Source organism: Lycorma delicatula, chromosome 6 (genome assembly GCF_047948215.1).
Source record: "Lycorma delicatula isolate Av1 chromosome 6, ASM4794821v1, whole genome shotgun sequence".
Taxonomy (NCBI): domain Eukaryota; kingdom Metazoa; phylum Arthropoda; class Insecta; order Hemiptera; family Fulgoridae; genus Lycorma; species Lycorma delicatula.
The window spans coordinates 161,601,495-161,618,861 of record NC_134460.1 but is presented as its reverse complement, the minus strand read 5'-3'; the positions used below and the strand labels follow the sequence as shown (position 1 = coordinate 161,618,861).

The window sequence follows — 17,367 nt, the reverse complement described above, 5'->3', positions numbered from 1 at the left end:
TACCTGCTATACCAATTGCATTTTATTTTTACTATGTTTATTTTATTCATTAGGACATTTTATTTATTTATACTTTTGGTTCACATTTTTGACAATAGTGCTACTTAAATCAATACTTGCATTATGTTGTACTTTTTTACAATTTAGTTCATTAAAACCCATTTTATGAATTTGATCAGTATGTGCGAAATATAGTAGAAATTTATAGTCTTATAATTATGATTAATGTAGTTGATATGATCAATTATGAATTTCTTAGATTACACCAGCTTTATGTAGAGTTTAACACTGTGCCTTTAGGTCAGTTTTATATGTAGAAGTTCTGTTACATTACTCGAACATGAAATATATTTAAAGTCCTCACAGAGAAATGTAGAAGAGGGATCATATTTTCTTATTTTACTCAATTCATGATTTGGGGTCAGGAGATCAGTTTGTACCGTTGGGTGTATTGGGGGGGGGGGGGTTAGTCTGGGACTAACAGGAAATCAGAAAAACTGATCCTTTTTATAATTGTCTCTGTGAGGACTTTGCTAGTGGTGGAGTTGGATTCACTTTTGCATCTGAGGTTGCTCAGCAGGTGTCGCGTCGTGGGTAATGCAGACGGTGGTCCTCCTGCTGTTCGAAAGTGGCTCGTGTACGGAGGTTGAATTCCAAAAAAGATTAACTGAAATGCTTCACATAGTATAGCGTATTCCTACAATGAGCACATGAATAATTTCTACACGATTCAACATTTCACAAAGCACAATACATGCTCAGGATTTCGTCCTTATCATGGTCAGAAAGTTGAACACCTTAAGCTTGGTGAACATGTCGGACAACTGCAGTTTTATCAAAGGGTTAACGATAATTACCACTTAATTCCGCTAATTTTTTCTATTGGTACTTAACTTTTTTTTTATATCACCACATAGGCTTGAAGCTTATGCATGGGATATGGAAATGGAATTATGTGGCGAATGAAAATTGCCACGCCTAACTGGGATTCAAACCCAGGATCTCTAAATTAAAGGCTGAGATGCTACCACTTCGCCATAGAGATCGTTGGAGTGGTATTTTCCTTTACTGCAGCCAGAAATTAGGTTTGATGTCACCCTAATACAATTTTTTTTATTAGACAAAAGAAAAAACAGAAAAATAAATCCATTCTGCTTATTATTTGATAAAAATTATACTAAAACATATTTCCCAAACGGCTATTGTTTTGTAACGTAACAGAATAGGATACATTAATTGTTAATTTATACCATCTCATTCAGTACTACTTATGACTAACTTGTGTCTCATGTACGCTTATAACTAGGTTGCACACTGCTGCAAGAGGTAACAATCTACCATTACTTTATTTAAAAGTGCTTTCTATAAATTTCCCAAATAACATGGCGTGGAATGCGCATTGTTCTCGATATGGCTATGCCGTTTTCAAGAATGATTTTTATTTTTGTATAAGATCTACAATTATTTGATTATGGTACCTTGTGTGAATACTGTGTGGGAAGTGCTCATTTTCCAAATAAGCAGTAGACAGTTTTAGAATTTTATTATAATATTTTCTTATTACCATAATTATCTAAATTGCTATTAGGATTTTGCTTTTGTTTTGATATCAGGGGAGGGTAAATTTTTGGGTCCTAGTTAGTAGCTGCAACTTCTTACTATGGCTGTGTAGAGAATTCTGGGCAAAATTATAGACTAACCCAGTGGTTAGATTGTCGTTTCTTACTACTCATCTCTTTCCTTATCCTTGATCTTCCCCATTATTGGTTTTGTGGGTGTAGGTCTGAGCTTATGAGAGATTACATGCTGCGATTTCTAGAACTTGAAGAGCCACTACATCCTTGATAAGTGGGCTGGCTATGTACTAACTTAGGCACTCATTTTTCCTTTCTAGTGGCTACATAATAGACCTGATTGTTGAAATTCTCATAGTTTCTCCTGGAAAAGGATTACAAGCATGTATGAAGAGTGTTTGTGCAAGTAGCGTTATGGAGTGTTAAGTTTTTAGTTGTCTTTAGTTTTTAGTAGTAGTAATTTTAGACTGTCATTAAGTTTTTTCTAAACCTTCATTTCAGTTTTTTTATAATTGAGTACTTTTATCTTTAATAAAATAATAAACGTATTCTGGATCGTTTTATTCAATACAACACATTATAAGAGTGGCCTACTACAGACTCATTGTGCCATCCTAACTTGACTGGAAGAGTTTAGTTTAATCCAGCTAATCAAGATTATGGTGTTTTTGAAAGGATTCAAAAACCAATTTTTTTTTAGTAATAATTGATTGTTTTAATTACTTTTGTTATCCCAATCTACTACTTCTGTCTTCTTGGAGAGGTACTTAATGGTTTAAGATTTTCTGTTGTAACTCCCAATTTGTACTTTACGAGGCCTGCACATGTTTAATAGATTATTAGAAACAAAAGAACCACTAATTTCGACTATCGCTTTGGTGAATCCTATTCTAAATAATATTTCATTTGATGAGTGGACAGTTATAGCTGAAATGTGCATTTTATTTTTTGAAATGATTATTATTTTGAAATGATTTTTGAAACAGTGACAGTTTTTTGAGAACTTATTTTAATAGTTATTTTTTTGTTTATTGGGAGCGATGACAAGGCATGTACTTAACATTAAATCTTCTACTCTAGATAAAGTGCAACATAGATTTAAGGATGTTGAAAATAATATTTTGCTTGAAAACATGCTATTAGATCCTCGCTTTAAAAAACAAGGCTTTAAAGATGAAGCATCTTACCAAAATGCTTACACTGGTATGTACATACTTACACTGGTATAAACTGGTATGTACATGTAATGCACTTTGTTCTAGTGTACCGTTTCTAAATAAATTCAAACTTTTCTAAACTTAACAATTTTATTATTTAAACATACAATATAGACTAAATCAGAATTTTATTTAAATATCAAGTAAAAATCTGTATGTTATTAAATACCAATAAATTAGCTAACAAATGGTACACAAAAACATCTGCGGATGCCTTCATTTATTATATCTTGTCCAACTATACAATAGGCAACTGTGGTTGTTAATTTATCAAAAACATGACTATGACAAAAAATTATAATTTTTAGTTATTACAGTCTATTAATCTTGACATCAGTGAGAAACAATGTAGAAAAGTATCAAATATTTGGTGTAGCCCTAGCAAGAGGGCTACACCTGTCTTTTAAAACTGTCTGTGAAGAGTGATACTTTCAACCAAATATTCAAGAAGTATATTTCACAGGCTAGTAAAATATTTCTAGGAAAATTCCAGAAAATTTCCACTTATGGGATGTACGCAATAAATTAATACCTGCAATGAAGGTAAAATGAACAAAGTTCAGCTACCTTGAAACTGAAAACATTAGCACCAATGTTTTCAAAATTGTGCTAATATCCAAGAAAGAATATTACCTCAGAATAACAATAAAAAACAAATTATAATAAACCATTATTTGAAATATAATATTATTATAACATTATTTGAAATAATTCCAGTAAATAAATAGACACATTAATGCACTAATTGAATTTATTTTATATTTATAAAATTGATACTTATACAGCATATTACAATATTACTGCCTCTACCATCAAATAAATTCTTTAGTATCCATTAATATTATTTTAATGAACCAACTTTAAAAAATTCAAATTTGGGTAGTTTTCAGCACTATACCTGATAATGGTGTGGAAAAACTACGTATCACTTTTTCATAGGTAAAGATTCAATATCTTCTTTACTGTGCGAATTATTTGCTTTTTAACTATGAAGATTTACACTTAATTTTAAATAGTTTTTGTAGCCAAATGAGTACTTGGTTATATGAAGAATTTAATTTTTTTATAGCTGTAAAAAGGCATATGGTGGAAAGTCAATGACAGAATGATTATGTTGAAAATCTTGTTTCAGTAATCTGTTTTATTTATACACTGATGATAAAACAGGATGAAAAATCAAAAATCAATCACTAGAAATGATTTGCAATTGGCTAGTTCAAATTACAGGATTTAGTGGTAAACAGAAGTACATTTATCTACTGATACAGCCACTAAAGAGGTTGCAATTATTAACAAGGAGTTTATAATTTAACTGTTACATACGAGGGCTGTTTTTTTTCAAACTCTGATCATGCATCTAAGTAAACAAGAGATAAGCAGGGGGCAGGTCTGCACGTCATGCAATTGTGCGGCATCCTCACAACAACCTCTGCCATTGCTGGCTCCACTGCATCAGTCTCAGCCGAGTTATGAGCCATGTTCAATTGAACATGGCTGTTATGATCGATAATCCTGCCATCACAGAATGAGCCTAGTGTATGGTGACCACTTTATGAGTAATGATAGTGTACAGGAACGATGCAAAATTTAAATTAGAACTAATAGACATCCATGACAAAGGTGGGCAAGTCTGTTGCTGTCGCTGCTGTAGACCTGATTGAGCATGTTGATTATCATAAGTTCACTTATGATAAGTGTGAACTTTCTGCAGAAATTTCAAGGTCTTCTTAATACACAAATGTGACAACCGGAAACTGTGTATACACTGGGTCCCAAAATGCAGTGAATGGTGTCAGCCTTAATGTTTCTCATGCGTTATGATAATGAAGTCTATCGTTAATGGCAATGAGACTTGGATCCAGTATGGCAATCCAAAAACCAAAGAACAGTCTGGGCAGTGGATTTACACTTCTCCAAACAAGCCAAAAAGTTCAAACAGAACTGAGCAACAGGAAAACAATGGTTACAGTTTTTGGGATGAATTTTCAACAACCCTAATACATCATGAAGTAAAAATTGAATACAGTTATGATGTTGACGGCATGAGACATTCTGATCCCTGATGATTTCAGTTAAGTACTCCAGTACTTCATTTTTGTACATTGCGCTAAGACTTATGAAACTACAGCATTTTCTTCTATCATCAATCGTGTATATATATTCATTCATATTCTATTATCATTTGATCTGTCAATTGAAATGTGGTCTTTTGTAATCTTGTAATTATATTTTTTAACTTTTTGTTTGATTTATATATATTAAATATTCTTCTTGTTAAATTTATATATTAATTGTTTTCTTGGTATAACTTCACTTTCAGAACTATCTGAAAGGGTGAGTATTCTTACCATTTATTGAACTGTATCTGGTGAATTTAAATTTGTTAATAATAATATAAATATAATTTTATTATAATAATTATTTAATTTTGTATATTATATGTTGACTCAGAATAACTGATGTTAATTTTAAATATGTTGCCTTTTGTTGTTATCATAATAGTGTTTGCTTATTTAAAAATAAATCTTAAATTAATAAATACATGTCATAAACTTAGGCATTGTGTAGCATTACATACATATTACAGCATTACTGTAAATAATAAATAAAATACTATTTTATATCTTACAAAAGTACCCCAAACTAATAAAATTAATACAGGTCTTAATAATAATAATATTATAGGTCTTCATGTTTTTATTAAAATAAAAAAATCAGAAAAGTATCAAAATATTACATTACTTGAAACTTTTTTTAAAAATATGATCTTTCTTAACATAATATAGTAGTGTTAACACATTTAAGCAGATTCGAATTATGATCCGTATTCAACTCTTATACCCCCACCGATCTGATATATACACATCTTTAAAGGTATGGTATATTTAAATTTTTTTAAATTTAAATTTGGGGTGAGGGAAACAGTAAAATTTCCAAATTCATTATCTTGTTTAATCAGCTTCTTTGGTAGGATATCAACTGGTATCATCTTCATTACAATTTTGCTGGTGATCCCCATACAGCATTTTGAATGCCTAAACAAAGAAAAAAATGAAAAAATTAGATAACATATGGTGGCAAATAAATATTATAACTCACCAGCTCTATTAAATTTCAATTAATAAAATAGAGAAACAGAACTGAATTTTTTTACTTGTGTTTGCATTTCAGTGAAAATTCTGAAACAACATAAAAAAAAATTCATGAAACTGCAATATGAAATATAATATGCTTGCTTGCAAATAACATGGAAATTCTTCCAAAGCATCTTTTGGAGGTATAACTTCTTTCAGGAGTTACATGTAGAGCTAGTTTCAATGGTATCCCTCTTAAACAAGTAATACATTCAATCTGTTTGTTCAGTGTATTTATCATAAGTACAATTGAGTTGATAAACTTTAATTTATATCTTCAATTTTATGTATAAAATATGAAAAATAAAGTGCGATCCTGTTGTTTATGGTACAAGTGTGTGAATTTGTGAAGAGGTTTGTTCCAAAAAAGATATTGGTGTCAGTTTGCTGTCAGATCTTGAGTATTTGTTTCTAGTTTTTTGAAAGCGATATAAAATTTGATGAATATGTTTCATAAAATATTGGTAAATTGTATAACAATCGGTCAATGTATGTTAACAAAATGTATTGTCTGTCACTAGGAAGGGTTTTATATTTTGTTCTATATTTTATGCAACATGATTTGTATATAATTTTTTTGAACATAAATTAATTTCTCAATGCCAAGCTTATTTTATTTTTTGAAAAAAAAAAAAAATTAGTTTGATTTCTCCAACCGGTTTCAGCAACTGGTGGGTCTGGGTGTGTGTACAGATTATAGCAACTGAGATCACTGGTATGGCTTTCCAGGCCTGATGTGCAATGTAAGCGTAAGTGTACCGGTAAACATATGTAATCTTGAGCACTTAGGTTAACCGCTACTGAGATGTACGGTTAATTGAAACCTAACCACTAAAAAACACCAGCATTCACAGTCTAGCATTCAAATCCATATAAGCCTTTACAAGGACTCAAACCTAAGAACTCCTGACTTCAAAAATCAGCTGATTCTGCTAAGATGAATTTAACCACTAGACTAACCTTGAAGGTTAATTACAAAAAAATGAGCAACATACAAAGTATCTAAAGAAATGAACACAAATAGAATAAAATCTGCAAGAATTGAAAAAAGATGGAAAGATCAGGGCTCGCTTTCTCTTTAAAAAGACTTGCTTAGTATAATGGGAGAAAATTTGCAATTTCCATTTTAACCCTTTAAACTCTCACTCTCTCTCTCTATATATATATATATAAAATCATAACAAATTTTGTTCTCTCAAATGGAATACAATAAATATCAGGTTACGTAGTACCATCACATTATAGAGAACACGGAAAAATATTGCAATACTAAAATGTTTCAATTAGAAATATTTTTTTTTTTTTTTGTCTTCAGTCATTCGACTGGTTTGATGCAGCTCTCCAAGATTCCCTATCTAGTGCTAGTCGTTTCATTTCAGTATACCCTCTACATCCTACATCCCCAACAATTTGTTTTACATACTCCAAACGTGGCCTGCCTACACAATTTTTCCCTTCTACCTGTCCTTCCAATATTAAAGCGACTATTCCAGGATGCCTTAGTATGTGGCCTATAAGTCTGTTTCTTCTTTTAACTATATTTTTCCAAATGCTACTTTCTTCATCTATTTGCCGCAATACCTCTTCATTTGTCACTTTATCCACCCATCTGATTTTTAACATTCTCCTATAGCACCACATTTCAAAAGCTTCTAATCTTTTCTTCTCAGATACTCCGATTGTCCAAGTTTCACTTCCATATAAAGCGACACTCCAAACATACACTTTCAAAAATCTTTTCCTGAGATTTAAATTAATTTTTGATGTAAACAAATTATATTTCTTACTGAAGGCTCGTTTAGCTTGTGCTATTCGGCATTTTATATCGCTCCTGCTTCGTCCATCTTTAGTAATTTTACTTCCCAAATAACAAAATTCTTCTACCTCCATAATCTTTTCTCCTCCTATTTTCACATTCAGTGGTCCATCATTGTTATTTCTACTACATTTCATTACTTTTGTTTTGTTCTTGTTTATTTTCATGCGATAGTTTTTGCGTAGGACTTCATCTATGCCGTTCATTGTTTCTTCTAAATCCTTTTTACTCTCGGCTAGAATTACTATATCATCAGCAAATCGTAGCATCTTTATCTTTTCACCTTGTACTGTTACTCCGAATCTAAATTGTTCTTTAACATCATTAACTGCTAGTTCCATGTAAAGATTAAAAAGTAACGGCGATAGGGAACATCCTTGTCGGACTCCCTTTCTTATTAGGGCTTCTTTCTTATGTTCTTCAATTGTTATTGTTGCTGTTTGGTTCCTGTACATGTTAGCAATTGTTCTTCTATCTCTGTATTTGAACCCTAATTTTTTTAAAATGCTGAACATTTTATTCCAGTCTACGTTATCGAAAGCCTTTTCTAGGTCTATAAACGCCAAGTATGTTGGTTTGTTTTTCTTTAATCTTCCTTCTACTATTAATCTGAGGCCTAAAATTGCTTCCCTTGTCCCTATACTTTTCCTGAAACCAAATTGGTCTTCTCCTAACACTTCTTCCACTCTCCTCTCAATTCTTCTGTATAAAATTCTAGTTAAGATTTTTGATGCATGACTAGTTAAACTAATTGTTCTGTATTCTTCACATTTATCTGCCCCTGCTTTCTTTGGTATCATAACTATAACACTTTTTTTGAAGTCTGATGGAAATTCCCCATTTTCATAAATATTACACACCAGTTTGTATAATCTATCAATCGCTTCCTCACCTGCACTGCGCAGTAATTCTACAGGTATTCCGTCTATTCCAGGAGCCTTTCTGCCATTTAAATCTTTTAATGCTCTCTTAAATTCAGATCTCAGTATTGTTTCTCCCATTTCATCCTCCTCAACTTCCTCTTCTTCCTCTATAACACCATTTTCTAATTCATTTCCTCCGTATAACTCTTCAATATATTCCACTCATCTATCGACTTTACCTTTCGTATTATATATTGGTGTACCATCTTTGTTTAACACATTATTACATTTTAATTTATGTACCCCAAAATTTTCCTTAACTTTCCTGTATGCTCCGTCTATTTTACCAATGTTCATTTCTCTTTCCACTTCTGAACACTTTTCTTTAATCCACTCTTCTTTCGCCAGTTTGCACTTCCTGTTTATAGCATTTCTTAATTGCCGATAGTTCCTTTTACTTTCTTCATCACTAGCATTCTTATATTTTCTACGTTCATCCATCAGCTGCAATATATCGTCTGAAACCCAAGGTTTTCTACCAGTTCTCTTTATTCCGCCTAAGTTTGCTTCTGCTGATTTAAGAATTTCCTTTTTAACATTCTCCCATTCTTCTTCTACATTTTCTACCTTATCTTTTTTACTCAGACCTCTTGTGATGTCCTCCTCAAAAATCTTCTTTACCTCCTCTTCCTCAAGCTTCTCTAAATTCCACCGATTCATCTGACACCTTTTCTTCAGGTTTTTAAACCCCAATCTACATTTCATTATCACCAAATTATGGTCGCTATCAATGTCTGCTCCAGGGTAAGTTTTGCAGTCAACGAGTTGATTTCTAAATCTTTGCTTAACCATGATATAATCTATCTGATACCTTGCAGTATCGCCTGGCTTTTTCCAAGTGTATATTCTTCTATTATCATTTTTAAATTGGGTGTTGGCAATTACTAAATTATACTTCGTGCAAAACTCTATAAGTCGGTCCCCTCTTTCATTCCTTTTGCCCAGCCCGTATTCACCCACTATATTTCCTTCCTTGCCTTTTCCAATGCTTGCATTCCAATCTCCAACTATTATTAAATTTTCATCTCCTTTTACGTGTTTAATTGCTTCATCAATCTCTTCGTATACACACTCTACCTCATCATCATCATGGGCGCTTGTAGGCATATAAACGTTGACAATCGTTGTCGGTTTAGGTTTTGATTTTATCCTTATTACAATGATTCTATCGCTATGCGTTTTGAAATAATCCACTCTCCTCCCTATCTTCTTGTTCATCACGAAACCTACTCCTGCCTGCCCATTATTTGACGCTGAGTTAATTACTCTAAAATCACCTGACCAAAAGTCGCCTTCCTCTTCCCACCGAACCTCACTAATTCCTACTATATCCACATTCACCCTATCCATTTCCCTTTTTAAATTTTCTAGCCTACCAACCTTTTTTAAGCTTCTAACATTCCACGCTCCGACTCGTAGAATGTTATTTTTTAGTTTTCTGGTGACCCCTTCCTTAGTAGTCCCCACCCGGAGATCCGAACGGGGGACTATTTTACCTCCGGAATATTTTACCAAGGAAGGCGCCTTCATTGTTGCTATGTGAAAATGCAGAGAGCCACATTTTCTTGGAAAAAAAGCAGCTGTAGTTTTCCATTGCTTTCAGCTGCGCAGTACTCAGAGGACTGAGTGATGTTGATATGGCCGTTTAAGTCATTGTGACTCACGCCCCTAACAACTACTGAAAGAGCTGCTGCCCTCTTTCAGGAATCATTCCTTAGTCTGGCTCTCAACAGATACCTCTCCGATATGGTTGCACCTTCGGTCCAGCTACTCTGTATCCCTGAGCACTCAAGCCCCCTCACCAACGGCAAGGTCTCATGATTCATAGAGGAGGGGAAATACATCATCAATAAAAATATTAATATTTACTACACCAATTCAAATGATCTTAACAGCAATCTCAATAATTCAAGCATATGTATTTGCAACTCTTGTAACACTTTACTCTAGAGAAGTACCTTATGAAAAAAAAAAATCACCCGTTTCACATAGTTACAAAAAGACGACCAATTATTTTATCAATAAATGTAATAACAATACTAACAGGAACTGTTAAATGAACTCAAACAAAAGAGTATGACCTAATAACAATAGGTATGATTTTATCAACAATGTCCATAATATTATGATGACGAGACGTAACGCAAGAAGCAACTTGCTGCAACTTTTGAATTAATCGAATAAGAAAAATTTAAATCGAGTAATAAGGATTTTCAATACAATCTTGCATTAAATCAAGCAATTTTCACGATATATTGCAGATTTAGACCTCCCTTGTTTTTATTTATTCTTAAAATTGTTGTTTCTTCAAAGCATTAAATTACTCCTATGACAGGTACACTTCAAAATAGAAATATAAAAATTTAAACAGAATGGTCACAAATAGGAAATATAGCACTGAAAACAAGTCATGCATGCCGCTCGCTGTACACCTTAAACTATCCCCAAAGCCATTCATCATTAAGAATGATGAGTGTGAAAATGAAAACTGAACAAAAGGAAACACTAATTCTATTAAGTAACAAGACAACAATTGCTCAAGAAAACCTAATAATGTAAACATTTCCACTACAATGATCTTTGATCATTATTTAAACCTTAAATCAGCTGATTAACTTATTTTAATTTATTTATTTGGGTACTATTAAATTTATTTATTTAATTTATTATTTAAATGAATACATTATTTAATTTCATGATGTTATATCATAAGTGGAAAAAAATAGCACTTATCAAAAAATAAGTCATCATGACTGGTATTGCCATTTTAACTTATTTCTTGCCCCCATTAAAAGAGAAATTTCCATCTCACATGCCAAATATTTATCTGAATTTTATTCTTACAAAGAAATAGATATGTAAGATTGATTTAATTGAATTTAAAGGCCAATTATTCTGAAAAAAATGGCCATTATTATATAGTAACATCTTCAGAATCAAGAGGGTTATGAATAAAGTTGTATTGTTAATAATCAAGTTGTCGCTAAACAATCATTTATATAAATTATATATTTTGAAAATTCTGCAACCAATCAGGTGAAAATGCACTTTACATCTAACCACAGCTTTTTCATTTTGAGCACGGCTTCTGTGAAAGTTTTATGTTTTTTCAAATCGGTTGAATTTACCTGTTGTGCAACCATCATTTCCTAAGGATGAAAGTTTGGATCAGAATCCTCCTTACACCTTGATCTGAAACTCACCTCTAAATGATAGGAAGGGACTGTTTTCTATCGGCCTTAATGTTCATTGAACTGTGCTTACTGCTCCAGCAAGTTTTGTTTTAACATAGTGAATTTAAAATTTTCTATCTGCAATAATGTATCATTCCAAATAGTAATGCTTCAGTGACCTGAGAGTAAAATGTAATTTTAACGCACATTGTATTTTAGTGATCGAAAAGTGGTGACTGCTTTTAAAAAAATTACATCATGATCACTGAAAATTGAATCATGTGTCCCCCCATTCATACCTGCAGTTATAGCCAATCCAAAAACATCAAAATTCCCAGCCAAAATCTGTATTATTATGTTATAAACATTATATTTATATGCAAAATCATATTCTTATAAATCCCATCTATTTTTATGATCCTATGTTTATCTGTTTTAAATATAACATCTTTCAACTAATCGATGTAATATTTAAGTAATATTAGTTTAGGTTTAATACTATAGGAAATTTTACATTACAAATATTAAAATTATTAAATTATTATTTAAAGTGTATTAACAAAAGTAAGTCTCATAATATGTTAATGTTTTACATACCTGCTGCATGGCTAAAATCCAAGAAACACTCTGCTTATGACTTTGTCCATCTGTCGGTGTAGATAATCTTAATAGGTCAGTAATTTTTTGATCATCAAAATTATCGCTATCAGCACTTGTACATTCCATCTCTATACTTGTTGAACCTAACACGCATATACAAAGTTAATGATACATACAGAAAAACATTTAACAGCTGATAAACAAATAAGTGCACAAATGCTCATCAATTTTAACCTGTTGATCAGTGTTTTTCAATGTTAAGAGTACCTGAGATAAGTTAACATAAAAAGAATTGAAAAACGTATTGAATTTGAAATAAATTAATTTTGAGCAACTAATCATCTAATAAAACATATAATCATATTTACTGTACTGATGAAAATGAAAGCTATATTAGAAATTAATTTATTTCATCTCTTTATGAAAAATAGTCTATTAGAATTAGCTTTAGGATACAATTAAAATGGCCTAAAATCTTTGCAACCTTTGGAAGGAAATATTATTCAAAATTTACCAAGCAATTTTTACTAAACACTGCATAAACTTTACAAATAATTACATAAGATGATTCTAACAAAATATTTTATGGAAAAAGAAATTACAACTAGTGCAATCGTAAACATTTTCGCAGCACTTTTTTAACAATTTTGAACAAGGGGTTGTTTATCGGGTAAAGACAAGAACTGATTAAGCACACGATGAAGTACCAGTTAATTTTTTCAAGGCAGAAAAAAGAAAAAGTGTGGAAAATAGGTATTAGTAAAGCTGTGTTGTACGGTTAAAACTGCAATCAGTTTTATTTAAATTAATTACTTTTCACTCACTGTTATCTTAAAAATCAATAGTAATTAAAATTAAGAGAGATACACTATTGCAGTCATTGAAGTAAAATGAACTAATCTATAACCGAGTATAAATATACAAAATGAATTACGCTCTGCTATAACAGTAGTGAAGTGAATAAAAGCAAGTAGCTTCACTCAAATAATGATTAGATATTACTTCATCTTGCTTGCATCCTGTTTTCTGCCATGTAGTGTTGGTACTGAAAGGTATGAGAAACAGAACAATGATATTCTGACAGAAAAAGGGACTAATTTGATCGCAAGGGAAATAACACGACAATTTGAGAAACAGTTGTAATACGTTTTCGGAGTGATGAAACAAAAGATTTCTCAGCTTCAAAGAATAAGTGTACTACAGTAGATGGAGTTGAATTACTTACAACTCAAAAAAGAAATGATCTTATTGGCAGTTTGAATGAGTTATGGAATTTCAACCAAGATTAAATTCTACAGCTCAAATCTCCCAACAAAGAAGCTACCATCTTTCATACTATGAAATTATATCTCTTACTGAAATGAGTCTTATCCTGAAGATGTGAATGTTTTCAGGCAATTCACTACTGATTCTATTAAATTTTTCATTTACATATGTTTATACTAGCACAGCCTTTTCCATTTATATACTTATCAACAAAGTCAGCTTATTTGTCACAATATACGGTCTAATGCCCTAATACAGCTGACAAATGATAAGTCTGCTACACAAAACATTATTTCCTTTTATTTCTCTTATTGTGTTAGAGAAATGGATCCATTAATTTCATTTTTACTGATGCGATTCATTACACAGATTAGGGTGATGAACTCCAATGTCTAACTGTACTGGACTGGAATCCTTGATCAACGACCAAATGTAGGAATAACTTCAACGCTTGGTGACAAAGCCCCTTCCTCTTGTTCATAATTTTCTGGCACTAATAATCTGCTAAGAAATCAATACTTTCACTCTCAAATCAAAATTATTTTAATTGTTACCTTCCTTTATACACTTTTGTTTCATGAATTTCCATATACACAGCCACGGTTATAACTAAACATAACACAGCCTTGTACCTTACACACTTCAACAAAAGTCAAAACTTACTTAGGTTTTCAAAATTACTTGACTATTTACACATACAACCAAGTAGTTATACTTGTAATTCCAGATAACTTGATTAAATACTAGGTGTGTCAGTACTGGCTGCTTTATTAGTTTCAAACATACTTCTTATTTGAAAAAAAGTCGAGTAAAAGTAACTACTTTATTTTATTCACATAATCCAATCTGTTGGTAGATAGGAAATACAGGGTCATTGAAAAAGGTTGCAGCAATTTAAAAAAAATCTTATTTCAGAAACTGCTAGAGATAGACGAGTATCTTTTTTAAAAATTCACCAACTCTACAAGTTTTTTTACAAACCTTACAACGTTTCAATACGAGTTCCATTGGTGGCTCTGCCAACATCCCGTTGATAATCAACTTCTGCCAAGGTCTGCTGGATCATCGCAGGCGTAACTGTGGCAATACAAGCAGTGGTCCGTTGCCTTAAAGATGGTGTACTTACTTGATCTTTTCACTCTAGACAATGTTTTTAATATATCCCTATAGAAAAAAGTCTGGGGGTGTCAAATCTGGGCTTCTTGAAGGCCAAAGCACAGGACCTACCAATCCAATGATTAGGGAATCTTTCAGCGAGAGCATGTCGAATGCTTATGCTAAAGTGTGGAGGTGCACCATCTTGTTGAAACTTTACAGCACGTTACTTTCTTATTCAATTTGGTCAAATTGTGGGAAAACGTATAATTGTAGCATGTCTAAATAAACATCACATGATGTGACATCAAACTGCACCAGAAGTTTACTTTTGGAAAATCTCTGAAATATTCAAAAATTTAATTGGGTTGCCGAGATCCCCATATCCAACAATTATGCCAGTTGACTGACATGGAAAGTCACAATATCTGTAAACACAACAGTTTTAAAAATGTTTAGTCATCGTCAATGTTATTACGCATTTTAGTGGTGAATTCAACAAGTTTAGGAAGAAGGTTTAATTTGATTTTAAAGCTGAATTTTGTAAGCACAAAAGCATAAACACTTGTGCAACACATAACTGTAAACATCATCTAGAAATTGATTTTTTTGGGGGTTCTTAAACAACTTTGCGTATATGCTTCATCACTCGTTTTGGACCATCTAGGGGACTTTTTCACTTGCCAGATTCCTTAAATTGTTTGTACTACCGTCAGTCTAATGCAGTTTGCATGAGGGGGGTTATATCATTGCCATAAACATGCTGAAAACACCGTTGAACAATTATAACTAATTTATACTCTGCTAACCACAAAACACTGTACTTTCTGCTGAACTGTCACCACTGCACTGACTGACAATGGTGCAGAGATGCTGTGCGTATTGACTGTCACATCTAAAAAAAAACACTGGCTGATTATTTTACAGTTCCAATAAATACTTTATCTTAATTACACAGGTTATCAACAGGTACAATTACACAGGTAGATGATTTTTATTTTATTGCTGCAATCTTTTTGATTACCCTATATTGTTTTGATACTATTGTTTTAAATATATTTTTAAATATAAATAATTGTAATCAAATGCATTTCCTTAAGCCAATCACAATGTTTAAATTTTTCTTGTTCATTAATATTTACATTGATGGTTTTATTATGTGTGTTCTTTCAAGTAGTTTATCATTCAGATTTGTTTTCTATAATTCAAAATATGTGTTTCTTTTCCCTAATGTGTGGCAAAATTAATTTTTATATTAATATGCTTGTAAATTTTTTTAAAGTTTCTGTTTGTCATTTCAATGTAGAATGTTTTACAGTGATAGTCTCTACACTAATAAAATAGACGCAAACCTTTGCTCTCTTATATACTGTACAGTAAGCAAATAAAAATTAAAAATACAATTAATGAGCGAATAATATTTGAAAATATGATTACCTTAAGTAAGTAATATAATTAATTTAAATTATTCAAAAATGTATAATTTATTTTTTTAAATTTAATCAAATAATGTAACAAAATAACAGTTTCATTGTCTGATGAAACTTAATAGAAGAATAGTTCTTTTTGCTTCAATTAGTAAGGTAGAAATATATCTCTACAGTTTTAATGTTTTTAATTTTTTTTAATAAAAACTGAAAAAAAAAGAAAAATCTCTGCTTAAGTATTTAAGAAAGCTAACAAATAAAAGCAGTTTGCGAAAAATAATAATTACGTTCTCCTGCTAGGTTGCAATTTGCTACGCTAATTTATCAATACATATTCAGTACATCAAAGAATCCTTAAATTTTATGAAAATCATTCCTCAGGTCATTCCATGAAAAATGTTTTAAAAAGCTCCATTTGCAATCCTATAAAAATAATAACTGTAATATCAGATCAAAACAATTGATCATCAAAGATAAAAAAAAAAAAACTAGCAAACACTGCCAGCCTAATGACAATCACTGAATGATGTTGACAGCAAAGAACTCTTAAATCACATACAAGTGAATCATGAAAAGCAGTTAGAATTAAAAATTAGAACTATCAGTTTCTCATAATGTAGAAGAAAGAGAACAAAATAAAAAAACCACTTAAGATTTAGTTGACCACAATAAAAAATTCTGACCATTCAATTGATGAGTATATTTTGGTTAGCATTATTTCAGTCAGCAGCTTTTAGAAGAATAGAAGTTCTGAAATTAACAGGAACTTTCACAAACAAAACACAAGCATGGAAGCCATCCATACTGTATTTTAACAGAAATATTTTTTAAGTAGAAATGTCAAATTGAAATGAGACTTTTATTTAAAGTATTAAAAAACCTGAATATTCTGCTGAAGCTCTCATTTAATTTCTGCTTAAATACTATGTTTCAAAAAATTAGAGTAAAGTTTATACAATATTATAAAAACATGTACTTTCTTCTAGACAGTTTTTATTTCATTTGTAAGATTTGGTAACACTCAACAGTGACAAAAGTATGTTAAAAAATAATAATAGAAATACCTGTTATGGTATCCTCATTTTGGAAAACTAAGTTAGAAAAAAATAAGACAAGTTATTAAAATATATTAATTCCTCACA

General features: G+C 31.3%; 1 protein-coding gene across 1 annotated transcript in view; it reads right to left on the bottom strand.

Moving 5' to 3' along the window:
• Positions 1-5,540: 5,540 nt before the first annotated feature.
• The window catches only part of LOC142326972 (zinc finger FYVE domain-containing protein 21-like), a 30,111-nt gene continuing 18,284 nt past the window's right edge, over positions 5,541-17,367 (bottom strand). Inside the window, exons 6-8 of the mRNA XM_075369704.1 lie at positions 17,290-17,316; positions 12,435-12,580; positions 5,541-5,826 (exon numbers count right to left, since the gene is read on the bottom strand). Coding sequence (XP_075225819.1) covers positions 5,767-5,826; positions 12,435-12,580; positions 17,290-17,316 — 233 coding nt within the window. The 3' untranslated portion in view covers positions 5,541-5,766. The remainder of the gene's footprint in view (positions 5,827-12,434; positions 12,581-17,289; positions 17,317-17,367) is intronic.